General features: G+C 37.1%; 1 protein-coding gene across 1 annotated transcript in view; it reads right to left on the reverse strand.

Annotated features, from left to right (window-relative positions):
* ADGRV1 (adhesion G protein-coupled receptor V1) overlaps positions 1–27,651 on the reverse strand; it is a 549,981-nt gene that overhangs the window by 368,295 nt on the left and 154,035 nt on the right. Inside the window, exons 51-62 of the mRNA XM_044265783.1 lie at positions 21,707–21,929; positions 21,179–21,383; positions 17,022–17,168; positions 12,626–12,881; positions 10,860–11,062; positions 9,524–9,700; positions 8,848–9,030; positions 7,926–8,105; positions 4,103–4,267; positions 3,384–3,501; positions 1,472–1,595; positions 31–169 (exon numbers count right to left, since the gene is read on the reverse strand). Coding sequence (XP_044121718.1) covers positions 31–169; positions 1,472–1,595; positions 3,384–3,501; positions 4,103–4,267; positions 7,926–8,105; positions 8,848–9,030; positions 9,524–9,700; positions 10,860–11,062; positions 12,626–12,881; positions 17,022–17,168; positions 21,179–21,383; positions 21,707–21,929 — 2,120 coding nt within the window. The remainder of the gene's footprint in view (positions 1–30; positions 170–1,471; positions 1,596–3,383; positions 3,502–4,102; positions 4,268–7,925; positions 8,106–8,847; positions 9,031–9,523; positions 9,701–10,859; positions 11,063–12,625; positions 12,882–17,021; positions 17,169–21,178; positions 21,384–21,706; positions 21,930–27,651) is intronic.

Genomic DNA, 27,651 nt, shown 5'->3' on the forward strand with positions numbered 1-27,651 from the left:
GAGCATAACAGAAACCAGTCGTATTGCTACCTGTATTATTACAACTGCTGCAGACTGTCCATCTCGCATTGTCAGTTTTCCTGACATTTCAGCAAATTCTCCCACAGAAGGGGGGAATATCCTCCAGTACACGGTGACCTCCCCCCAGATCGCTGGGCCACGAACGAGGCTATGTTACATAAATGTATAATCAGTACATTTTTGTTGAAGTAATCTTTCCTAAATATTTTTTGTGTCTTTCAACAACAATTTTCATTTATTTCAAGAACAGTATGCATTATAGATCCTTATCTATCAAATCAAAAGCAAGTTTTATGATTCTAGGATAGTACCACTCAAAGTACTGAGCGTATATAAATCTGCTTGACAATACTAGCAAAACCTACACGTTAGAAGGGGAACACTTGAAGGGATTTAAAAGAAAGTATTTACAGAGTTCACTTAACACACAAGGGTACAAAAAATGAATGGCTTAATACAGGTTTCTAAAAAATAGCACTTACAAGCAACACTAAAGGAAAACTACCAGAAAGATAAAATATTAACTCAAATTCAGTTACTTCACTGACAGTTGTCCTACCAGTCATGAGAAACTTTGTATTAAACAAGATTGCCTATGATCATACTACTTTGTTATATAGTAGGCCCTAATTTTAAAATGCTTAGAATCATAAAATGTTTGATCCAGAGGATTTTCAAAGGAATGATTCTGTAACTAACACAGAAGCTTACAGAGATGAAGTAACTCTCTTATTTTACATGATTAGTGACAGAATGGGACCAAAAGCATCAGCTCTCCTGGAATTAACTCAAGGTATTTTTCTCGTCATGGGTTGTACAAATCACCCAAGAAACAGTCATGATCTAATGTCAAGAGAGGTCAATACACCACTGCTTGATCAATATATTTTTGTTGAAGGAACTTTTCCTAGACAAGAGAGGTCAATACACCACTGCGTGATCAATATATTTTTGTTGAAGGAACTTTTCCTAGACATTCTTCATAATCTAATTTCAAGACACGTCAAGAAATGGCTTCAATTTTTGCCAAAAATTTTATCTACTTTTCACAGGATGTTAGCAATACATAAAATGACGATGCTTGAGAAATATGTATGTAATGTGCTTTTGGGTAAATGTGCTTTTGGGTAAATTGGAAGGGGAGGTGAACCATGAGAGACTATGGACTCTGAAAAACAATCTGAGGGGTTTGAAGTGGCGGGGGGGTGGGAGGTTGGGGTACCAGGTGGTGGGTATTATAGAGGGCATGGATAGCATGGAGCACTGGGTGCGGTGAAAAAATAATGAATAATGTTTTTCTGAAAATAAATAAATTGGAAAAAAAATCAAAAACAACAACAAAAAAATATGTATGTAATGAGGAAAATGCACTTATGGCATAAAAATGCTAGTGATTTAAATAAAACTTCAAAATCTCCACCTGAGGTGGGGGGAAATCATGACACCTTACCTGATGACAGCAGTACCATTATACTTTCCTGAGGGTTCTCCAATGAGGACATGCCTAGATGATGCAGCTATCCCAACTTCTCCTGATGTTCCCTTTTCTCCCTGAATGATTATTGAGGCGCTACCTAAGTTGAAGTTGATACATAACACGTATGTAGCAAACACATGTATTCACTTAGTACAAGACTGGCAAAATTCTCAGCACTCCATGTATACAAATCTTATGAATTAATTGCCATGACAATCATGTAAATTAGATACTAACATTATCTTCATTTTATCAATGAAATTATTTAAGCATACTGAGGCACTCAAGACATTGAGGCAAATAACTTGCCCTAGATCATATTTTAATGAAAGGGGGCAGAAGAAAGTGGATAATAATTCCACTCTCACTCCCATGGTAAGAGAGTACTCTCCTACCATTTGCATTAATTCACTTCTGCAGTAACCATTTTGCAGGCAGTTCACTACAACTGGCTAGGTGGCAAAAGCAAGAATTCCTGGATACTTTTTAATTTTCTGATCCATTATTGCTTATAAGCATCTATAAAAACGTGTCAAATATTAATGGTAAGAAAACCATATCAAATAATGTGAGTATTCATATTATAATTTAGCAGTAACTTGAAGAAAATCATTTCCAGAAGCTCTTATTACGGTTTCATCAAACAAGGGATGAATTACCATAGTCTCACTTCTATGGCATGGATTAATAAAACCAAAAGTGGTTTGTCATGTCCAAGTATGTCACAGTCCGAAATATATTATGAAATTTTTTATTGATATATGATTCACCCTGAATCACTAGTATATTCTTATTCTTAGGTCTAGTTAGTCTGTATGTCATCAATCCTGACATTTAACAGGGTGCTAACAACTGAGCTAACGTAAGATGTGTGGAAGAATATGGTACAATCATATGATTTGTTGGAAAGTACTCTAGATAAAAATGCAAAAAAACCAACTACCTTAGGTATGTATGTGATATTCCTTTAATTTTAACAATCTTTTTGGCTACGGAATTCTGCTTTTTTGGCCACAGACTTTCACATACAATGGAGATCTTGATGGCAAAGAAAGGCATGTGACAGTCACTAAGCTATCCTATCAAAGTGGCTGGGCCATTTTTTTATGTTACTATTACACATAGCACAACGCAACTGCTTTAGAAACATTAATTCTTTCTCTCCAGCTCTAAGAAACAAATTTGCATATGGGCTATAGGCAAAGAATTACAATGTCTGTTTCTGAAATATCAAAACATTGAAGTAATCACTTTCAGATGAAAATACAAATAGTAGGCTGAAAAACACGCAATATGCTAGGTTTTAAAATAATATTTTATTGTAAAAGTAATATGTGACCATTACAAATATGTGTAGAAAATGTAGGTAATTAAAACCCACTATCAACATTTCAAGTAAATAATTCCACACACTTGTAATGAGCACATGACAAAAATGGGATGACTTCAAACATGTTATGAAGTCTGCCATAACACAGCGGTTACCCATGTAATTGTTTTTAAGTTTTAATGAATTAAGGCTTTTTCTGCTATATCCTTTTGAACACTTACATGGTATTCTCTCATATTTAACAGGTCTCCTATTGCTGGACCACTTAGGAAGCTTCCATATTTTATTTTATAAGCATCACTACAATAAACATCTTTTTAAAAAAATCACAGAGCTAAGTATTGTGAAATCTCTGACATACAACTTTATCAATATCAGGTATTAGAATTTTAGTTTTAAAAATCTTTTTGGCTACAGTACAGATGTGAAATGACATCTTCATGTTTTAGCAAACATTTTAGGAATTATAAAACTTAAGTTTGTGAGTATTGGTTACTTGGTTGTATTTTTCTGAGTATCTACTTTTTAAGACCCAAAAATGTGAATTTCTCTTACCCTTCACTGGAGATATTTCTACCTCATCAATTGATATCAACTGAATGGTGAAATGCTTGTTCTCTTCCAACACAGTATCACGAAGTGTGCGCAGTACAATGGTCTTCTGAGACTCTGTCTACATCAAATGAGAGGAATAAAACATTTTCCAGATTGAGCCAAATTTTGGGTGTCCTCATTAGTGGAAGAATGTTTATGTCTATAAGCATTTTTAAAGTGTGTCCTTTTTGTACCTTAGAATTATGAGCTGCTTCTGGAAGAATTACTATATAAAATTTAGCTCTGACCATAAATCCCATTTAAATTTTTAATAGGAAAAAAGGCGGGGGGGGGAATTAACATGACCTCTAAATTGTCTAAAATGTGACCAAACCCAGTGATCAAATATAGATAAGAGTTACAAAGGAAGTAGAAATGGGGATGACATCCAGATGTCTAGCTTGGTTGACTGGTTTTTGTCCTTAATTGGAGAGGAAATGTTGAGAGAAGAGTAGTTTTCATGGTGGGATGGAGGCAGTGTCTAAATTAAATTTGATTTCAGATTTCTAAGGGTGTGTGTGTGTGTGTGTGTGTGTGTGAATGTCCTCCAAAGTGCATATGATTTTAAAAAGATTCCAGATACATCATAAATACCATCAGATGAATTCATAAGCAATACTATGGGAAAAAAATAAACACAAGTTCGAGTAAAACTGTAGGAGTCCTGACACTGACTATACCTCATCAAAAAGAAGTGTCCCGTTCAAAGGCCTGAGATCATTTTTAGCTGTCTCATCTAGGGTCCACTGAAGCCGAACAGCCCCTTTTCCTCCTGGGGACCGGACAACCGTCAATGTCACATATGAATCAGGGTCATCAGACAAAAGAGATTCATCAACCATTACCTAAAAGAAAGACAACAAAGTTAGGTGGGGGGAAAAAAATGAAGACAGAAAAACAATCTTATTTCTATTTATAACATCTACTTTTCAGTTTAGAACTCTGTTCATGGTACGATCATGTGGCAGGAAAAAAAAAATGTTTCGCCAAACCCTATTTTCTTTTTGTCCTAGACACTCTGCTACTTGGCATTTCCTGGGCTCTCTTGTAATTAGGTGGAGCATGTGATTGAATTCTGGCCAGCAGACCATATGGGAAATGAAGTATGCTCCTCACAGTCTGGCCATCAACTTCCCACAGAACATTCCACATTCCATGTTTTCCCATTTTCTGGGTGACTAGTGAGGACTCCAGGACCCAGAGGAGGATAGAATGGGAAAAGGAAAGAGTCTGATACCTGAAATGTCAGATGGAGATGAGGTGTCCATAAGACCCCACCAGTAACACAGGTGTAGGACTCTTACACGAAGAAGAAATAAACACTTATTATGTTAAGGATGTAGGATTTAGGAGTTCTTAGTTAATGGTAGTCAGGCTCCCCACGTAATACAGACCAGAAGTGCCCTCCTAATTATCTGCAGTTGGCCAATTTTAGTAAGTCCAATTTAAAAGAGGTTTTATTAACCCGACATAAAGACATTCAATACTTTGATTTACCTGTACCATTTAGTTTCTACACAAGATCCTTATTAAGAGACTTTGTTCAACTGAATTGCATATACTGACTCTAAAGCAAAGTCCAAACTGAGCCTGTAATGTCTATCTGTTATGTAAATATAAAAATATAATGCAATGCTCTCCATTTTTAAGACAGACAAACAATTCAATATCTAATACAAAGCTGTTGTTTTTTGTTTTTTCCCCCATGAGATTTTGTGCTGATGCCAAGAGCAGAGATTTATTTTTTTATCGTTATTTTTTAAAAGATTTTATTTATTGGGGCACCTGGGTGGCTCAGTGGGTTAAAGCCTCTGCCTTTGGCTCAGGTCGTGATCTCAGGGTCCTGGGATCGAGCAGCGCATCAGGCTCTCTGCTCAGCAGGGAGCCTGCTTCCCCCTCTCTCTCTCTGCCTGCCTCTCTGCCTACTTGTGATCTCTGTCTGCCAAATGAATAAATAAAAACTTTTTTAAAAAGATTTTATTTATTTATTTGAGAGAGAAATAGCATGAGAGGGGAGAAGGTCAGAGGGAGAAACAGACTCCCCATGGAGCTGAGAGCGCAATGTGGGACTCGATTCCGAACTCCAGGATCATGACTTGAGCCGAAGGCAGTTGTTTAACCAACTGAGCCACTCAGGCGCCCAAGAGCAGAGATTTAGAACCAACTAATATTTATTGAGCTTCTATCATATGTCAGTTCTGACATATACTCTATCTCATTTAAGCCTCACGGAAACTCTAAGGATCTGGGGGCTAGCTCTATGCACATATTTGAAGAAGAGGAGCCTCCTCTTTGCTTCGAATGTTCTGACTCCACACCCAGTGTTGTTGATACCCCTCCTCAAAGAAGAGAAATAATAAATAAGAAGCAAAAAAAGTGAGATAGGAGAAATCCACTATAAACTCAGGATCCACAGATAAGTCCTTCTTTTTTTCTTCCACAGATAATGACATTTGAGTTGAGGTGTCCCAAGCAGATTTCTTGAGCCTCTGCTGGGGCCAGTGCTTTGGTATACTTACCATATTGCCCTTGGGAGCAGCTTATTCATTTGACAGGTTTACACTAACAGTCTTTCCTCAATATCCTACAGTTCTAAATCTAATATTTCATCAGATAATGCTAACTAAATGTCCACTGTATGCACAGTACTGTGTATCTCAGATACATGTTAAAAGATAAATTCTGTGTTATCAAGAGCCTTTGGCAGTAAGAAACACAGGCTATTGAAGAAGGAGCCACAAAGGGCTGAGCAACAAGGCTCTCCTGATACTACAATGATTAAAAATAGCGACGGACACCTACTGAGTGTAAAGCACAGGCTTTACAGATAGCAACTCATGTCCTCGTCACAAGGCTCATGAGAAATAACACAGGCTCCCTCTTACCACTTTGACATCGCAAGACAAACTAGAAATTTGAAGTTAATTTGAAGTTGAAGAAGATATCAGTTCCCAGACCAAGAGTGCACTAAAGTCAATGACAGCAGTTCAGAGAAAATGAATAAAGAAAACTTACTTACAAATAGCAATGTAACTTCATTTTCCCTGACACTGAGAGAAGCTTGTAAATATACAGTCTAATGCCTGAGTCCAGAAGTGTGACCAAGTTAAACGCAACAACATTATCTTAAGGTTTTCCCATTGAAGATTTGACCAAAATCCTGAGCCTTTTATCTACCTCAAAAGCTAACAGAGACATGTTATAAAAATTAAATTATATATTTATACAGATTAAAATACTTCTTTTCACATATGCAAAGAAAGAAGTATTGTTGGAAATACAACAAAATATTAATGATATCCATATCTCAGGTGAATAATATAATGGATACTTTTAACTCTCTTCTTTATACTCATAGTTTTATGTTTCCCAGACTTTCCATTTTGCTGGGCAAACATTCACAGCCACTCTCCTGTGAATCTACCAGTCCTTACAAACACTTCTGCTTATTCCTTCCCCAAGAGAGCCTCACTAGGTTATAGCAGAAATGTGTCCTCTCCCTCTTATGGTTCCCATTCTCTAATGAAACTGAAATTTCAATAATTAAGCCATTAGGCAATTTTTAGTATTTATTTAAATTCTGGAGCATCTGGGATGCCCAGTCCTAACAGGCTAGCTGTAGGCCTAGCCTTGTATCCACAGAACAATAAAGACAATGAGAATTAGAGCAAACTGTTTATTATGTAAAATGATCTATGATGAATCACTGATTACCTATCAGTGATCGAATAAAGAGAATGGTGACCTGTAGAGCCAGAAAAGTTGTATATATTTGAATTATCTACATGTATTTATGACTATTTCATCTTGGAATTTCCTTTGAAAAACAGTCTTAAAAATTATGACATAAAATCATTGTGTATAATTATGACATAGTTTTAACAATTCATTTCATATTTAAGATGTAGAGGTCATTTGTACTAGCCACCCAATCTGGCAGCATAAATGATTGGTTAAGTTTTTTTTTTTTTCTCTTCCTCTGCAGTTAAAGTGATAATAATAATCAGCTTCCCTCTTGTAAGTCTTGGAAGGAGACAGCCAGTGGGAAGGAAGAGAGAAGAAAGGAGAAATACAAACACTTGAGTTGGGGTGACTGTGGTTTTTTGTTCAATATAAGTCAAGAGAGAGTACCAGAAGGGTGTAACACTTAGATCCATGACAGAATCTTGCCTTGTGATCAGGATAGGGGTCTGGGAGCAAGGCAGGCTGAGAACAGAACGTATGGACAAAAAGCAGCTCTTGGCCTATGTCATCCAATAAAAAGAATTTGTTCCCCCTTGTAATTACCTGATGTAAGAATACTCATCACTGTCAAACACAGATGAGAGGACCAGCCATTAATTCAACAGTTAGCTCTAAGGACCCCTGAGCAGAGAATCGTAAGTGAGGGGTAACAGTTTTTTAAAAAACAAAAGACAGCTTTCTTCTAAAAATTACCAAAAAAAAAAAAAAAAAAAAATTAGCCCAAGGGAAGGCACCCTCCTACCCATATATGTAACTTACAGTCTTTTCTTCAAATCCAAATACTCCAAATGGGGAATCATTTTGTGGAATAACAACAGTTAGCACAACATCATCACCAAGCCTGCCACCTCCAGCCACCCTGACTAAGGAAATATTGAATGTCTCCATGAGTTCAAGTTCAGCATCATCGATTATGGTAATCTCTATCACTGCAGTAACCTACAAAAGAAACAAGGAAGAAGGGAAAAAGGGAGGGAGAGAAAGAAGAAGGGGGTAGGGAGGATAAGAGGCAAGGAAGAAATAATAGCAATTTTTGATCATATATAAATAAACTTATTGACCAGAAACATAGTACAAAAAAATATTCTGTACTGTTATGTTTTTAATACTATTTTAAAATTATAGAGTATTTCAAAGTCAGAAATTTATATTCTATTATTTTCAAGATAAAGGACATTACATATGTAATAAAATAGTGTTATTTATGTATTTATGTATTATGTTATTTACATAATAATTCTTGAATAAAAATATTTAAAATGCCATATAGGCTGTAATAACAATTACACAAACATAAACCCCTGCTCTCTCTCTCTCTTACATAAATAAACAAAATCTTTTTTAAAAAAGAAATAGAATAAATTAACCTAAAGTTATAGGAATATTGAAGTTCATCAGGCCCTTTTAAAAATATTCTTAGGTACTTCTAAGTCATTTATTATCCTCCTTTAACTTCTGCTTAAAATAGGATCAGGTGGGGGAGTTCAGAAATCTTGCCTCTTTGTGTTCTCTTCCAATGTCCATTAATAGATCATAACATGTTAACTAATAATAATTCTGTTTGGCTTGATATACAAAGTATAATACATTTAGCAGTCACTAATATACATTCATTTGGTGGATATCTATAAAATGCTTGAGGTATAACCAAAAATCGCTAGTATGTTTAAGATTAGCATACCTGTTTATCTGCAAATTCAAGAATCCCATGAGATGGCTTAAAGTCTTCCAGGCCAGCCGTATCCACTATTGCTTTCCAATAAACACTGACTGCCCCAAAGCTTCCAGCCAGCCGGACTACAGGAACCTGAAGAACATTCAGGGGTGGAGGCACCTCATAGGCAGTAATGACTCCATCAATATCCTTTAAGTAAAGAACACAAGTTAAAACACCAGAAAAGTGCTCGCTTCGGCAGCACATGTACTAAAACACCAGACAAAACTAACTTCTTATATGTCATCACTTTCTAAATTTATTATTTCTTCTTCTATTTCACCTTTCAAAATAGAAACCAATATCAGATAGGTGTCCACAATCCTTACATTTTTAAAAAAGTTTTTAAACTTCTTTATTCATTTAAGTAATCTCTACACTCAACATCTACAACCTTGAGATCAAGAGTCACACACTCTCTAACTGAGACAGGCACCTCTAGAACACTTTAAATTAAATGAAAATAAACTTGCTTGATCCGTTGGTCTAACAAAAAGAGAACTAAGAAGTCTATAAGACAAATTTTAAGAAATGTATTTAATAAATATCTAGAAGCAATTATATTGTGGAAAATATATGACATTGGCCAAATCAGCAGGTAGAAGCTTCTGTATTACTATAAATACATTAAAGTTTATCTCACTGTGGTAACATGAAACTTAAAAATTCCTCTGGGATCATCATTTTCTTCAATCATTATCTCAACTATTTCTATCCCAGGCCTCCGCACACTTGGCTGTCCTGCAGAGAAGTCAGAATTCACCAGGTACACATCAGTGATGTTGACAATAAATCCTTCCTCCAACTCGGGAACATTATCCTGGGGTGGGGGGTGGAGGGGAGAACAGGAGAGAGATTATGTTCTATTTTTAAAAATACACTGAATTTACCTTGGAAACCCAGTATTTTTCAGTGAGAAATAAAGGACGGCCCACTGGAATGGGTAGCTCTTTCACAGACACAAGAAAGATTCCTTTTTATATTTTAATACATTCCCACTGACAACTTCAGACTCTTAGGGGATAGTCAAAGCTTACTGGCGCAAGTTTTTAATTGAAGCCAAATACTCATTAGCAAGCAAAACAATTTTTAAAAATCCATCACACAATTACGATCATATACTATCCAATATGTTTTATGTATATAGTACCCCCCAAATTTAGAAGAAATGGTAAATTCTACATACGTCTTAAAAGTGAAAGCTCTAGACTTACAAATCTAGATACTATCCTATATTTTAATTAACTTTTTAAAAACTGTTACCTTATTTCTGGATAGGTAATAAAAAATTTCAAAAGGTAACACAAATATATAATGAACAGGAAAAGAAATTTCTGTTTTGTTCCATCTCTCATGTCTTTCCCAGAATGTCCTTTCCAGAAGCCACTATTATCCACTATCACTAACACCACTATTAGGAGCACTAATGTTACTATGCAACATTATCTTTACCAAATAATATATGATATATTTATTTTAATACAGTGATATATAGTATAGTAATATATACAATGTTTAGTTATTATGCAATACTATAAATAACACTATTAACTACTCTCATTTTCTTATGAGTCATTACATATATACACTTTTCTCCTTATAATCATGAGAGAGCACTAAAACCAGATCTAAACCCCCGAAGCATAATCTTCATTTGAGTAATTTTATCATGACATGAAAATACTGCCCTCTCAAAACAACAATAAAAATAACCAGATTAATTTGGGCATTTTATTCATTCATCATTAGTTTAAAACTAACCAACCAACAAAACAGTGGATCCCACTAAATCCTAATTCAAGGCTTCAAAGGTCATTTGAACAATATTCCAGTTAAAGTATTCACAATTTTACATTAAAAGCAACCTTTTTAAAGATTTTTATCTCTAAGAGGATCACATTTTTCTTTTTTTAATCATGTTTTTATCTTTAAGTATAGTTCCTTTATCTTACATCATATTCATTGCAGCTTAAACTTACCGACAAAATGGCAACTTTGATGTAAGTTTCTTTTATGTTTTCTTTCATCATTACCATTGTTTCTTGTAGCACATAATCTTCATTCTCAGTAGCTTGATTATCGACATGCAATAAGAAATTGGGTTTAGCTATCAAATGAATGCTAATGGCCCCAAACAGTCCTTTATTTCGAACAATTGGTAACTGAAGAATGGTGATGTTCTCTGTGAGAAAGACATGCCTCAAGTAAACAAGATTTTCTATTTGTATTGAACCATTCAAAGAATTTCAGGTGAAATATTCTGCACTATCCTAATGTATACTCCCCCAACCAAGAAGTATTTTGTGCTTTGCTCCCCTCTGTCTGCAAAGTTGTGCTGTATTTAGTACATTATATCCCAGTTCTAAATCCTCACTTCAGGTTCTCTAAAGCACCCTCCTACTTTATATATTACATGAGCTTTAACAAAAATTGCTGGAAATCTTAGGAAACTACTTATGTGCAGATTGACAGCTAAATACAAATGCTAAGAAGATTTTGAAAATAAAAATTTATGGGGCGCCTGGGCAGTTCAGTGGGTTAAGCGTCTGACTCTGGGTTTCAGCTCAGGTCATGATCTCACAGTAGTGGTGACCAAGCCCTGCATCTGGCTCTACATTCAGCACTGGAGTCTGCTTGTCCCTCTGCACTCTTTCTCTCTCAAATAAATAAATGCATAAAATCTTTTAAAAAAATGAAAACTTACACAAAGTCGCCATTTAATAACTTAATCATCAGAAGAGTAATTTTCTATTACTGAGGTCTGTCACAAGGATCAAAGGCTGTCACAGCATCAACTTTTTAATTTTATTTTTTAGATTTTTAAATTAAATTTGCTACATAAATGGCCAAAAAAATGCTTGTCAATCTTCCCCACTGGTCTGTGAGGTTCTAATAACCTAAGACTGTGTCTCTTTGTTTCCAGAAAACATAGCACAATTTGTGGCACTTACTAGCTGCTTCAAAATGTTGGTTGAATGAATAAATGAACATATTTTAAGTCTATGGCTTTTTTTCTCATATATACAGACATATAAAGGCCCAGGTACATAATTATATGCCATTTTTCCCATCAACTATTTAAGTGAACGGTCTCTGAAAGACGTCATGTTACTGTCTGAAAATTTCAGAGGCTTCACATTGCATATTTTAAATAAATACATACATGCTCAAGTATATTTGTTCAAAAAAGTCAAATGGCCTTTAATCTATTAATCCTAAAGCTGAAATGAATAGTTATTTAGGCAAAGATTTAGGCACTAAGTTTAAAGGAAATAGGGATGGGTTACTTAAACTTCACAGAAAAATTATTCAAATTATAGCTTTGGGCTTAACAATTAATACCCCGAGTACCAAATGCAACTCACTGTTGCTATTGTTGCCTATAACTGATGAAAATCTACATAGAGGAATCTGAGAAGGGAAAGAGAACAGATAAATAAACGATGACAAAGAGAAAGTAAAATAAAAACCTGCCACCCTTTACTGCAATGACTTACTAAAATATTAATATTTCTATTATGATAATAACACCTCAAAAGAATACAAGCATTTCTTACAGCACTATTCCTGGGTGATTACATGATCATAAAATTTAATAAACAAAAAGTAAAAATGATTGAGTATGATCTGTCAAACTAAAAAAAATATATAAATATACAAAAGGGATTTATATTCCTAGTAAACATTACAATTAAATTACCCAATAAAACTTACTAGAACCTGAAAAATATTTAACAACACTTACCTTTAGGCTCTGCGACTCTAAAGAAGAGAAACTCAGGGTGCCAACCCACCAAGCCATGAGGTGAGTCATTGGGCAGAATTGTTATCACAGATTTGTTTCTTTTCTGATCAATTGCAGCACCTTTTAATGGGTCCTCTACCCCTTCTGTGGTAATCCGAACGAGTGCTATGCTCACAATCGCTGATAACTCTGGGATATCATCAGCAAGAACAGTCAGAGTGATTGTACACAGTGCCTGGCCTTCAGAAAATGAAATCTAAAATTTTAAAGAAAGAAGATTTTACTTATTTTGTAATTATCACTGTGCAATAAGAACATCAAAAGAGGGGTGCCTGGATGACTCAGTGGGCTAAAGCCTCTGCCTTCAGCTCAGGTTATGATCTCAGGGTCCTGGGATCAAGCCCGGCAGGGAGCCTGCTTCTCCCGCTCTCTCTGCCTGCCTCTCTGCCTACTTGTGATATCTGTCTGTCAAATAAATAAATAAAATCTTTAAAAAATAAAAAAAAAAGAACATCAAAAGATTAAAATTTTTTTTCAATACTGACCACAACTTAAGTAATGAGAGAGAGAATGAAGCAACACAATATAACTCTACAAATCAGTTAACTGTTTTGCGTATTAAAAATGGAAGATTGTTAGGAAAAAAGAAAAAAAGTAAACCATTACAGAAACATAACCCGATAAAACACACAGCCAAATTGTCACATCCTGAAGCATACATTCTATTAAAATACAGAGTACATAGTCTCTCTGGGAGTCTAAGTCCTGGATACCATATTTTTTAAAAACTCTATAAAGATAGCAATCTATACTTTTAATGCTATTCCGATCAAAATTCCACCGGTATTCTTCAAAGAGCTGGAGCAAATAATCCTAAAATTTGTATGGAATCAGAAGAGACCCCTAATCACTAAGGAAATGTTGAAAAACAAAAATAAAACTGGGGGCATCATGTTACCTGATTTCAAGCTTTACTACAAAGCTGTGACCACCAAGACAGCATGGTACTGGCATAAAAACAGACACATAGACGAGTGGAACAGAGTAGAGAGCCAGGATATGGACCCTCAACTCTATGGTCAAATAATCTTCGACAAAACAGGAAAAAATATACAGTGGAAAAAAGACGGTATCTTCAATAAATGGTGCTGGGAAAACTGGGCAGCTATATGTAGAAGAATGAAACTCAACCATTCTCTTACACCGTACACAAAGATAAACTCAAAATGGATAAAAGACCTCAGTGTGAGACAGGAATTCATCAGAATCCTAGAGGAGAACATAGGCAGTAATCTCTTCGATATCAGCCACAGCAACTTCTTTCAAGATATGTCTCCAAAGGCAAAGGAAACGAAAGCGAAGATGAACTTTTGGGACTTCATCAAAATCAAAAGCTTCTGCACAGCAAAGGAAACAGTCAAGAAAACAAAGAGGCAACCCATGGAATGGGAGAAGATATTTGCAAATGACAGTACAGACAAAAGGTTGATATCCAGGATCTATAATGAACTCCTCAAACTCAACACACACAAAACAGACAATCATATCAAAAAATGGGCAGAAGATATGGACAGACACTTCTCCAATCAAGACATACAAATGGCTATCAGACACATGAAAAAATGTTCATCATCACTAGCCATCAGGGAGATTCAAATTAAAACTACATTGAGATATCACCTTATACCAGTTAGAATGGCCAAAATTAGCAAGACAGGAAACAACATATGTTGGAGAGGATGTGGAGAAAGATGAACCCTCTTACACTGTTGGTGGGAATGCAAGTTGGTGCAGCCTCTTTGGAGAACAGTGTAGAGATTCCTCAAGAAATTAAAAATAGAACATCCCTATGACCCTGCCATTGCACTCCTGGGTATTTACCCCAAAGATACAGATGTAGTGAAAAGAAGGGCCATCTGTACCCCAATGTTTATAGCAGCAATGGCCATGGTCGCCAAACTGTGGAAAGAACCCTTCAACAGACGAATGGATAAGGAAGATGTGGTCCATATACACTAGGGAGTATTATGCCTTCATCAGAAAGGATGGATACCCAACTTTTGTAGCAACATGGACGGGACTGGAAGAGATTATGCCGAGTGAAATAAGTCAAGCAGAGAGAGTCAATTATCATATGGTTTAACTTATTTGTGGAGCATAACAAAAAGCATGGAGGATATGGGGAGTTAGAGAGAAGGGGGTTGGGGTAAATTGGAAGGGGAGGTGAATCATGAGAGTCTATGGACTCTGAAAAACAATCTGAGGGGTTTGAAGTGGCGGGGGGGTGGGAGGTCGGAGTACCAGGTGGTGGGTATTATAGAGGGCACGGATTGCATGGAGCACTGGGTGTGGTGAAAAAATAATGATACTGTTATGCTGAAAATAAATAAATTTAAAAAAATTTATATAAAAAAATCTATAAAGATAAAAGAAGGTGGTATACTAGTTTAAACATTTTTCTCTACAAAAATTTTGCCAGGATTGTGATTTCCTTTGTATAATCTGTTCAAATTATACATTTGAACAGATGTATAATTTAAGAATGAATCAACCAAAATAGAGATAGAGAGAGAAAGATAAAAAGAGAGACGAATCAAACATCTCTCTCCTCCTGTTGTGTCTCTATTGCCTAGAGTAAAATCCACATTTGCTAAAAGGCATCTGAAATCCTTTCTCATAAGGTTTCCATCTGCTCCTTGAAGTCATTTCCTATCACCCTCTGCCTCATACTGTAATCTCTAGCAACCTGGCTACAAACTACAATCATTCAAACTAGCATTCCAGGTCCATTTTGTTGACACTCATTTCTCCACCTAAAGAAGGCACTTGAGGATATAAACTCAAGAGCTTTATTAATAAAATCAGGAGTCACAAAACTACTACTCTGTGGCCAAATCCTTTTCATGGAGTTTTACTAGAATACAGCCAAGTTCATTCAATTACATACTGTCCAACACTTTATTGTGCTACAAAGGCAAAGTTGAGTATCTAGGAAAGAGCCATGATAGCGCACAGGTCTAAAATATTCACTTACTTGGCCCTTTAGAGAAAAAGTTTGCTGACTCTTGAATAAAATAATTAATTCTCCCAAATATGATCTACACTTAAGATACTATTATGCATTTAAATAGAAACCATTTTAATCATGTTTATATAAGAAAGATTAATTGGGAAAATATAATTCAGAACAAACAGAACCCAATAGATACAACTTACATAGCTGAATATATAGTTTAGGTGACTTGTGTAAACATTTAAAGCAATAAAATTTGCCATAACATTTTTAAGACACTGAAGCTCTAATCTCCTTTCAAATGATAATGAAACCTAGAAATGGTGGACCATAACATTCATCCATCTTTTTTTGAGAGAATTTCATGAAAGGTCTTTTAAAGGAACTCTTCAGAGAAGCATTTGGGGAAAATAGGTGGATAAATCTATGAAACCCGAGACAAGTCCAGAGGACCAACCATCTTCCAATTAAAAACTAAAGGTACTTTAATCTCTCTTTGCAAGTCATTAACTTCTCTGACCCAGCCTGATTTCCGTTCTTCAACCTGTGTCCCAATTTTATACTATTTTCCAATAGTAGACAAAGTGATCCTCTGCCCAGATCCCTTCTTGGGACTGATGCACTCATCCCTAGCTGGTAATAATAACAGCTTTTGTGTTTCTCACTGGGAACTGCCTTTAGCTGCAGGAAACTCTCACTCAAGGTTATGCCCCACTTAGAAGGCAGTGTGAAGTCCAGGATGGCTAAGATGGGGATGCAAATTTCATCTTCCTTTTTCCAACTGGAAATAACTCCAAAGGACCAGCTCAGCTCCAGAACTTCCATACAGACTCAACCCCAGGCGCAACTCCCAGGGATCAACATCCCCCTCTGCACATTCCTAACTTCCTTATTTCCTTACAGATGTGTCTCCTCAGGAATCCACCCCCAATTCTCCATCTCAGAGTCCCATCTAAAGGAAACTCAACCTACATCACTCAACAATTCTGATCTGCTTTTTCATATGTATAACTATCCTACACAGATTTGTTCCCTGTTTACTACCTCCATTTTACCCAAATCTTGAAACCACATTTCCATCTCCAATTTGATTGGTTTTATCTTTCTGACAATGTAAATACAACCCTAATTTGGCAAACCGATGTACTGAACCTAAAAAGGGATTTTTTTTTTTACAGGTAAGTTTGGCATTATAGGAAAAAAGAATAATAATCACAACATTTAAACTAACCTTAAATTGATTCCCTCTCTGTGGTGATTAGTAGAAATCCAGTGATGACATGGTCAAACAAACACTTCATCCATCAGGCAGGGTTTGGTCCCATGCATCAATAATAACCATAACTTAAAAGTGACTCTCCTATAATTTTATAAATTACATACCACTCCTGAGGTAGGAAATATATCACTAATACTTCCGTCAGCTTCCCACACTATGGTTATACGACCATATGTTCCTTTTAAGCGCTCAACATTCAAGGTTACAAGGCTATCTTGTTCCATTTCTTCCACTTGCTTATATAATGAATTCTGAAAAACACACAGGAAGTCACAAGGGATTAGCTGAAATTACCTACATACATATTTCATGCTGTTGTGCACATGCAAATTTTACAGTACTAAACAGCATGATACAACATAAAAACAACACAAGTGAAAAACATAGTTTAAAAAACAGCAGTAGATGATGACCATGATTTTAATTTGAAAATACACGTTTGAATAATTTTTTTAAAGACTTTACTCACTTATTTGACACAGAGAGAGAGAGAGGGAGAGAGTACAAGGAGAAGTAGCAGAGGGGGAGGGAGAAGCAGGCGCCCCGCTGAGAAGGGAGCCCATGAAGGGCTCAATCCCATGACTCCAGGATCATGACCTGAGCAGGACAGACCCTTAACCGACTAAACCACCCAGGCACCCCATGTTTGAAAAACTAAGACTAGGTTAAAGTAAATTAAAATGTTAATCATTATGGGATTATTTTTACTTTGTTTTCTTATTTCTGTAATTTTCGAATTTCTTCAATGAACATCTTATTTTCACATTCAGAAAGCATACACTTTTTAGAAAGCATTACATATAGTATGTAAAGTTTCTAGAAATGAAAAGACATATAGTCAGGAGATGAGGGAAGTCTTCTTCCCCTGTATAACTTCTGGCAACCCCTCTAGGTTTTGTTTCCTACTTGTAGAATAAGTTTTGGTCTACAAGGCCTCTAGGGTCCCACTCAGAGGTAAAGACATCAAGAGAACCAGGGCACTCTTTCTGATTACTCACAAATGTCTTTTAACCTTAAATTCATATCCTCTAAAATGTTCTGCAGGCTGTGCAGTTTCCATGGATGGTGTTTCATCCTCGGCACCTGGTCTTTACAACTATTTCTCCTGCCAGAAATATCCACTGCCCCTCTTCTCATCTAGACTCCATGACCTCTTTCCTCTGTTCCAGACTGATTTCTACCTCTTTGTGAATGGAACTCCTCCTCTAACACTTGCAGCATCTCCTGAGAGCCGCTGAATGAAATTTTGCTCAAAATTAATGCTTCAAAGAATCCCTTCTTACAACACCCCTACTTTATCCATAAGCAATAAAGACAGAATATGGAGTATAAAGATTTTTTTTAAATTTTCCCAGTAATAGTTTTCTTTTTCTTTTCTTTTCTTTTCTTTCTTTCCTTTTTTTTTTTTTTTTAAAGATTTTTTACTTACTTATTTGAGAGAGAGAGGGAGAGAGAGCAGGAGAGGGCAGAAGATCAGAGGGAGAAGCAGACTCCCCATGGAGCTGGGAGCCTAATTTGGGACTTGATCCTGGTACTCCAGGATCATGACCTGAGGCGAAGGCCATTGCTTAACCAACTGAGCTACCCAGGCTTAGTAAGCAGTTGCTTAACCAACTGAGCCACCCAGGCACCCTGTAATTCTTTTTCTTGTCTTTTTATTATGGTAATTTGAAAAGAAATTCCTCCATGAATTTCTTACAGCTTCTAAAAGCTTCTATTTTAGAATATAGTTTGAGTAGATAGCCTATCCTATGGCAGTTCCTTACACTGCATTTTAATATATTGTTACAAATGTTACATAGTAATAAAATCTTGTGCAAAGCATTCAAACCTTCCTACAGAAAATATGTTGATTTAAAAATATGCATAGGGGGCAGCTGGCTGGCTCAGTTAGTAGAGCATGTGACTCAACCTTGGGGCTTGTGTGTCTAGTCTCAATTCTACAGCCAGAGTGGTTCTTTTAAAATGTGAGTCAGATCAAGTTGCTCTTCCACTCCAACGCTTTCCCTCCAGGGCAAACTTCATGATGGTACTCAGGGGCTCGTGCAGGTGTGAGTTCACAGAGTGGCCTCCCTGCTAGCCTTCGAAGGCCTGCTCTAAAGTTGGCCCTCGCCTGGTGTCTGGGAAATTGGGTTTCAGGAGGATTCCCGCCGTTCCTGGAACGCACACTGGCTCCCTGTGCCTGAACTGTGCACTCAGTGTGGTTTATACTCAACACCGATTTTCACTCTGGGGGTCTGGAATTTTGTCATGTGTCAGGCTGAGAGTCCACAGTTAACATCCAGGCAGTGGGGTTGCTGAGGAGCTTCCCTGGTTGGCAACACCTCTCACATGTTGTCACAATTCATCTCAATACTGGGGGAAGTAAGTGTCCTGTGTGGTTCCCATGATTTCCTCTGAATCTCTACCCCACATGCCTTTTCCCTTATGATTTTGCTTTGTATCCTCTTCGCTGTAATAAATCATAGTATGAGTATGGTGAAACCTAAGTCCTCGGAGTCTTCCTAACAAGTCATAAACCTGTGGGTGCTGCTGGGGAAGCCAGAAACAGAACGCTGGCCCTTCACCTCTTGGGCCTCATCGCTCCCTCCTACAAGGACTTCAGCCACAGTGGCCTCCTTGCTGCACCGGATGGGCGAGGCCTCATTTCAGGGCCTTTCCTTTTGTGATGACTCCCCTTCCTTGAATGTTCTTCCCCACTCTCCTCCAGGCCTTTGTCCCCAGGTCACTTCCATAGTGCTGCCCTTCCTGATAGCCTATGTTTTACTTCCTACACCCAAACTCCACCCCTTGCCCTCACAATCTCCATCCATCCTCCCTGCCACACATTTTCCCAGAACACTTATTACCATCACACCAAGTACAGATGTCTCGAACGTCTCTGACTACTGTCTGTCTCCCTTTGCCTCCTCCACAATTTAGGTCAATGAGAATAGGGATTTTTTACTGTTTTACTTCTTGATTTATCTCTAGCATCTGAAACAGTATCTGGTACACAGTAGGTGTCTGTTAAATAACTGCTACATGAATGAATAAATGAATGAACAGATGAATGAGTGCCCTTGTTAGTTCTGGCCAATGAGACCTAAGAAGAGTTTTCCAGAGTCTTTTGGGAAATCTCTTCATCACCCCAAGTGCCACATTTCCTTCTCCCCAAAGGGACATAAACAAGAAGGCAATGGCCCTAACAATAACACCAACTTTCAAACAACCAAATGAAGAGGCAACTTTATGCTGGCAAAGTGGAGAAATTGAAAGAATCTGGGTCATGGTGACACAGTAAAGTATCCATCCAACCCCGAAGCCCATCTTCTCTGTGGACATGGTTTTGGTGTTTATTTTCCTTACTTGGAGAATATTTCAGAGAACGATGCATGATAACTGCAGTTTTCTTAACTTTAGTTAGGAAATCAAGATAGAGTTGGCCAATAGGGCTAAATGATGCAATATAGAGAGTGTCCTTTTGCTTGTGGGTAAAGGAATAGGAAGTCGGAGCATGGAAGTCGACCTGGTAAGATCCACATAGTTCTCTTTCCTCAGGAGAAAGCATCTCCGTGTGTAAAATGCAGGTATAGTTAAAACATAACCCCCCACACACATTCTCTCCCCTTCTCCTTCAATACACAAAGGAAAGTAACGTATTTGTAGGGGATATACACATAACAAAACACAGTATATAATCTATTCAGAATCTGCCTCATCATTACCCCCTAGAGATGAGGCTAATAGTGGAGCCAAACTCCAGGACCAAGGTCAACTGGTAACATTTCAAATTCAGTCTTGTAAGAGGAATCAGTATAATAAAAAAAGTTTAGGACAAGTTGATTCAGAGGTTTCAGTGAGTAGTAATATAAATTATAAGACATCAGGGAAGTTCACCATAAAACGCAGAGTTGGGGGATGACATGGGGAAAGAGAAAGGAGAAAGGATGAAGATATCAAAGTAGGACTGCCTGCTGACAACAACTGGTATATAAATACAATGAACAGGGGCACCTGGATGGCTCAGTTGGTTAAAAGTCTGACTTCTGGTTTCAGCTCAGGTCATAATCTCAGGATCAAGAGATCGAACCCCACACCGGGCTCTGTGCTCAGCAAGGAGTCTGCTTGAGATTCTCTCTCCTCCTCCCTCTCTCTCTCTCTCTGCCCTTTGCCCCACTCCCATACTCTCCCTCTCTCCTAATAAATAAATAAATAAAAGCTTTAAAATAAATAAAGACATTGAAGAAGTCATTTTGATTTCTAAGTGTGGGACCTTTACCTGAGCAAATCCAACGACTCCATAGGCATCATCATTAGACAGAATAGTTATTTTTACGTAACTGTTAATACCAATCTCTGCTCCTCCTTTGGGATTTTTAAGCTGAACTCTAAAGGATTCTTCTTCCTCTGGAACTGAATCATCAAGGATGTTTACCGCTATTACAGCTTCTCTGTCACCAGGTTCAAATATCAGTTCACCTGAACTAGCATAAGAAGTATATCAAATAAGTTAGCTGCTACAAATATCAGGTATATACATATATAAAAACATAAAACTCTCAGAACACTGATTAATATTAAACATTTGGAAAAATCATATTTCATAAATAAAATTATAATATAAATTTTCATAATACTGATGAACTTCATAACATAGATATAAGAAGTATGGAACATAACCAAATTTCTAGATTATAAATTACTCATATTTTGTATATTTCCGGTCACTAAATAAACACTTAGAAATTAGGTGCCACATAAAACTATGGTGAGCATAAAGACATTTCATATAAAATGTTGAACCTACCTAGGAATAAAGTCAGACTGGCTCGAGATGTAGGCCAGCTCATACATGTGTGAGTGGACAGCTCCCACTAGAGCAATTAAACTCTTGCTTGAATTAAAGGACTTTACTGTAACAGAAGCTGCATCACGAGCAGAAGGGGCTTCCAGAATGAAAGAGAATTGATTCAGCTCTGAATTCCAGCAGTAAAGAGCAGACATAGCTTGGCCAATAAGAAGGATGTGGACTATGGAAAGAAAAGAAAAGGCAACTATAGTGAGACGTGAATATCACCGCATACACCCCACTATGGTACCAAAGCAAAACTTCTCTACACTTAAAGTTCTATTTTGATTTCTGGATTAATTAAATTTGAGCTGATTTCTGAAAACTGAAATACTATTTGAAATAACTAAATGTAAATAGCAATTTTTTAAATTCTGTGGAGTGACCCAACCAGCCTAACAGTAAACCCACAATCCACATAATAAATAAGAAACCACTGGAGAGTAAAGCTCAAATAGACTGTGGACTCTTGTTCATCTCAGTATTTAGGACTCAGTATTTAGTATTTAGCATGGGAGGATATTTTTAAAAGTGAAAAATATGCATAATCCTACAAATAAATGCTTCATTTTTATAATTTCCATTCCTGTCACCATCCATAAGAATTTATGATAAGCATAATTATAAACAGACTAAATACAAAAAAATTCTTAATTAAGAAGCTTAATCCTATATTTATATGGCACTTCTTAGGTATCACTACAAAAGCATTCAAATTTATGATTTTAATGCATAATCTATAAAGTTGATCTTCAAAATATACTTAATTTCTCTACATTGTTCATTATTTTATATTTTTCAATATTAATTAGAGAAAGCTATTAATTCTTTTCACGTGATAATTTTTTTTTAAAGATTTTATTTTATTTATTTGACAGAGAGAAATCACAAGTAGACAGAGAGGCAAGCAGAGAGAGAGAGAGGGAAGCAGGCTCCCTGCTGAGCAGAGAGCCCGACGCGGGACTCGATCCCAGGACCCTGAGACCATGACCTGAGCCGAAGGCAGCGGCTCGACCCACTGAGCCACCCAGGCGCCCCAATTTTTTTTTTTTAACTAGGCTCTATACCCAGCACGGAGCCCAGTGTGGGGCTTGAACTCACAACCCTGAGATCAAGACCTGAGCTGAGATCAAAAGTCAGATGCTCAACCAACTGAGCCACAAAGGTGCCTGCTCACTTTATAAATTCTTAAAGGTAGTAATTAGGCCAAAGGATCTGAATAAATCTTTGATCTCAGAGTATATGTTGCCAGTGCTTTTTGAAAAGTTGGTAGGAAAAGATGCTCTTAATGATTCAATGCAATGGCAAATATTAGCAAATATGGAAGGTAAAGGACCTTATACATTATATAGCAGGGGAAATCTGGAGTCAGGGAGCTTACTACATTGTATAGGCCACTAAGCAATCTTCAGACTTAAAACTAGGGAGAAGCATGAGAAACCAACCAAAAACTTGCACAAATTCCAGTACCTAAAGAAACACATCAGAATATAAAGATATGAACTAAGATGGATTTGCTTATTAAAACAGCTTATTAAAACATTAAAACAGGGCGCCTGGGTGGCTCAGTGGGTTAAGCCTCTGCCTTCGGCTCAGGTCATAATCTCAGGGTGCTGGGATCGAGCCCCGCATCGGGCTCTCTGCTTGGCAAGGAGCCTGCTTCCTCCTCTCTCTCTCTGCCTGCCCCTCTGCCTACTTGTGATCTCTGTCAAATAAATAAATAAATCTTAAAAAAAAAAAAAAAAGCACACAGAACTGAAAACCATGAAAATTTTAGCCTAAAAGGTTACAATGGAAGATCCATATTCCTACTCTAAGATATCAAATATCAAGAATTATTCATTATGTTTACTTATGGTAATTATTTAAGTACTATTGCAAGTTAGTAAATGTTGCATAAAAGGTAAAAATGAAGAAAAATGTTATTAATAAATTTTGTTTTTAAAAATGATCATATATTTTTCATAAAGCTCTGTAAAACTGAAGATACTCAGTGAAGAGCAAATTCTTCAGATGGACCTCAAGATTTCCTAAGTTTAAATGATTCTACAGTTTCAATCAATCAATCAATCGATCTACAGTCTCAACCAAAATCATAAAATGTTCTGAGCATCACTGATTATGTATCTTAATTCTTAGAGATATACCCTATTCACTTCCTCCCAACCTGAAAAGTATGAGAAGGTAGCAAATAGATAATTAGACATTCAAAGTAGGAAATGCATGGGGCTCATATCTGCATTTTTGTATGCAGAGGGTGTTTTCTCAGAAAATAGCTACTTGTACTGTTTAAGATCATAGAACAGGGCCAGGAGTTTATAAGGGAAAAAAACCCTTAGGTCTCTACTCTGGGGAACAGAATTTTAACCGTTACTGTTTATAGAATTCCCTTCCAGTTAACAAAACTATAAACAAACAAACAAAAGTATCCTAAATGGCTGAGATTATTTAAGGAGTGAGTGAACATAGAGAAGTCCCAGGACAGAATGCTAGAGGAAGCAGTACTAGCTCTTAAGAGATCTGGGAGAAGAAACCAGTAACACGGAGGACAGCCAGACAGGGCTGTGTGGGAAGCCGTGCCCTCAGGATAGGGCGGGATTCCAGTGCAATGAGATGAGGGGCATTCTGAGAAAAGTTCCAGAGTGTAACTGTTCTGGGGGATGCTGTGGAAGGGTTTGGGGAGTTGGCAGGGAGAGAATTGAGTCCGTCATCTGGAAATTAGGGCTCCTGTGGTCCAGAGCACACACAGAGCAGATGGGATGAGTCACTTTCTCCCAAGGGGGCCTGGGCTTCTTATGGTGACTACACAGGGATGAAAAGAGTGATGAGTTCCTCAAAATGATTTCCACGGATGATGATTTTCAAAGGTGACGGTTTTGATGAAGCGGAGAGTGTTGGGCAAAGAAGAAGGGGAAGGGGAAGTAGAATTATTAAATGGTTCTTCCTTACAGAAGCTTTCTGGGCCTCCCTTAGACCTGGTCAAGTTTTCTCCATTTTGTGGGAGTAGAGCACTTTCTCCTCTGAGAGCAGTTACCTGTTTATAGTTAGAAACTTACTTGTGTTATTATACATCATGTCTCCCTTCCCTACCGCATGTTAAAACTTCTTCTTCAGGGGATGTACAAGCATTTGTTTACCCTTATTTCCTCAGGACCTACCACTATGCCGGGTAGGTAAGTGGCATTTTAAAAATCTATTAAATAATGAAGGAAAGAAGGAAGAAGGGAAAGATAAGATTGTATGTCCTTGCAGCCTTTGTCACATTCATTCTTCCTTTTCCATTTAAAGAATTCGGTTTCTACCCAATAATCTCTGTCAAGTCATTAAGCAGAATAAATATGTAATCCTCACAGCCATGGCTCCAATCTAATATTTGACATATTCAAAACAAGAAAGTCCTTGAATATTATTTAATGCATAATTTCAGCTTTCAGGGGATCTATAATAAGCCATTCTAAATAATTACTCATAATCTTTTCATACTTCTACAACCTCAAGTCACAGAAACAAAAGAAATAAAAAGACCTCACAATGGGTCCCTTAACAAGCCTCTGGCAGAATTTTTTCATAAATTCTTTTAGAAAGTGTGCCTATTCTATTTCTTTAAAAATCTTTAAAGGGAATTCTATAACTTCAATTAACAGCCCATTCAGGCAGCACTTGTCATCCTTAAAAACATTCATTAGGAAACTATTTTGAATTATAATAAGTGACTCAAGTAGATACAGTTAGTCCACTTGAACGCTTGAGGTATAGGAAAAGCAAAAATAATAAAGCCTCAAAATTAAAGGACAAGTAGACACCGACTAAACAAATACATGATGAAAGATACATAATTTATGTAGTAAATCAATTGCTGAGTGAATGATAAGAAAGCCACAGAACTTTATTTCACAGGAGAACATCACAGCTTCATGGCATGTCAGAGCCTGACAAATAAAGAGAAGTTATTTATGGAGAAGACGTTCAGAACAGAGATAGACACAGGACGCAGACAGCAGAGTGGACCTGGAGTGGAGGGCAGATAATGATGCAACAGTCCAGATGCAAGGAGACCAGGGTCTAGGAGAACGTGGTGCAGAGACAGGGCTGAGGAGGGGTAGGGCATATGGGAAACAAAGCACAGTGAGATAGATAATCCACAAAAAGTGAGAGATCCATAAGATCCGATGCCTGGTCAGCAGTGGAGGCGACAGCAGAAGACAGTATCTAAGGATTATGGTGCCTGATACAGAAAACTGCAGCCAGGCACCTCGGAGAAAAACAACAAGAACAGACTCCTGCATTGGTGTGAAAGCTTCTACTCTTCACAGTAACACTTACTTTACAGATTTTGGCTTTTATCATTTACTTCATAGATTTTAGATTTTACTTTATAGATTGGAGACATGCATCGATGTTTCCAAAATCTAAACCTCTAACCGATTTCATCAGCACCACGTCTCTAACCACCTGCAGAGGCTTCTATGTGGAATCTTGCCTGGGAGGTCGCCAATTGTTTCATCCAGCATATTCTACACACCAAAGCTAGGTGGAGTTATAAAACATGCCTTCAATCATCACTTGCTTTTGAAACGCCTTCAAGGATTTCTCTACCCCAATAATGCTCAGAGTATAGTCCTCGGACCCCTAGCAGTCACTGAGACACTTTAGGAGGGTCTGTGAAGTCAAAACTATTTTTGTCCTAACACTAAGACATTATTAGTCTACATAATTCTCATTCTTTCATGAACGTTTGTGGGATTTTCTACAGGATATATGGACCAAAAATATTACAGTATGTGGAATACGAATGAAGACATGAGAATCCAGGTGTTGTCTACTAAGCCAGACATTAGAGAAATTCACAAAAACAATGATACCACCCTTCTTACAAAAGTTTCATTTGGAAAATACATTTTTTAAAAATAAAACATGCTATTTTCATTCACAGGTGATGAGTTCACTGCTATCATTCTCAATTGAATTAGTAAGTATCTTTAAAATGTCTCCTTTTTAATTTCTAATACAATAAATATCAGTATATAGAATCTACATGAAATCCTTAAATTTTTAAGAGGATGAAAAGTTTCTAAGGCAAAAATATTTGGGAACCACTGAACCATCCAAACACAGATCAAATCCTGAGCCTGACATTCCAGACTTCCTTGTATGGATGTTAGTGTCTATGTTTCCAACCTTACCACCACTACATTCTGGGTCAAACCCTCTGTCCCCACCACTCTAGTCAGCTCATTGTGCCCGCGATGTCATATATTTCAACCTTTCTCTTTTGTTCACATCTTTCCCTCTACCCACAACATTTCGTACCAGCCTACCCAGGCCAAGCTCACGTTCCCCTCTGAGACCTCTTACCCACTTCAATTCTACCATTCACAGAGCAAATGGGACTGGAATCTTGAATTATTGTCTTAATATTTTTCTTGCTTCTCCAACCAGACATTAAACCCCTGAAGGCAAGGAATTCTTCATAATTTTAAACACTGACTTACATAGAACGTCTAATCAATAAATGGTGCTGTTTAATTCATTAAAAAATCACTATGTCTCAATTTAAAAGCAGGACTTTAATCTATCCAGACTCACGGGCTGAGTCACTTGGTTTGTCTGCTAGCTTCCTTTGGGCACATCAAACAGAGATATGCTGACTCATGAGCATGCCCCTGGCTCTGGGAGGCACCCCACAGGCTCACCATACCCACTGCCATTGCCTTCTGAGCCTTATTACGATGAGCCCACCATCTGATTCTTTGCCAACTCTGAAATGGTCCTATGGCCTTCCAGACAACATTCACCCCTTGGTTTCTCACTAACAGACTTTGTTTTGAAAATCACTGTGAATAAAGCTACTGCTTATGTTTCTAAAGTGTGAGTTAAAGTACAGAAAACCAAGAAAGGACCAG

The sequence above is a fragment of the Neovison vison genome, chromosome 1 (assembly GCF_020171115.1).
Source record: "Neovison vison isolate M4711 chromosome 1, ASM_NN_V1, whole genome shotgun sequence".
In the NCBI taxonomy this organism is placed as follows: Eukaryota; Metazoa; Chordata; class Mammalia; order Carnivora; family Mustelidae; genus Neogale; species Neogale vison.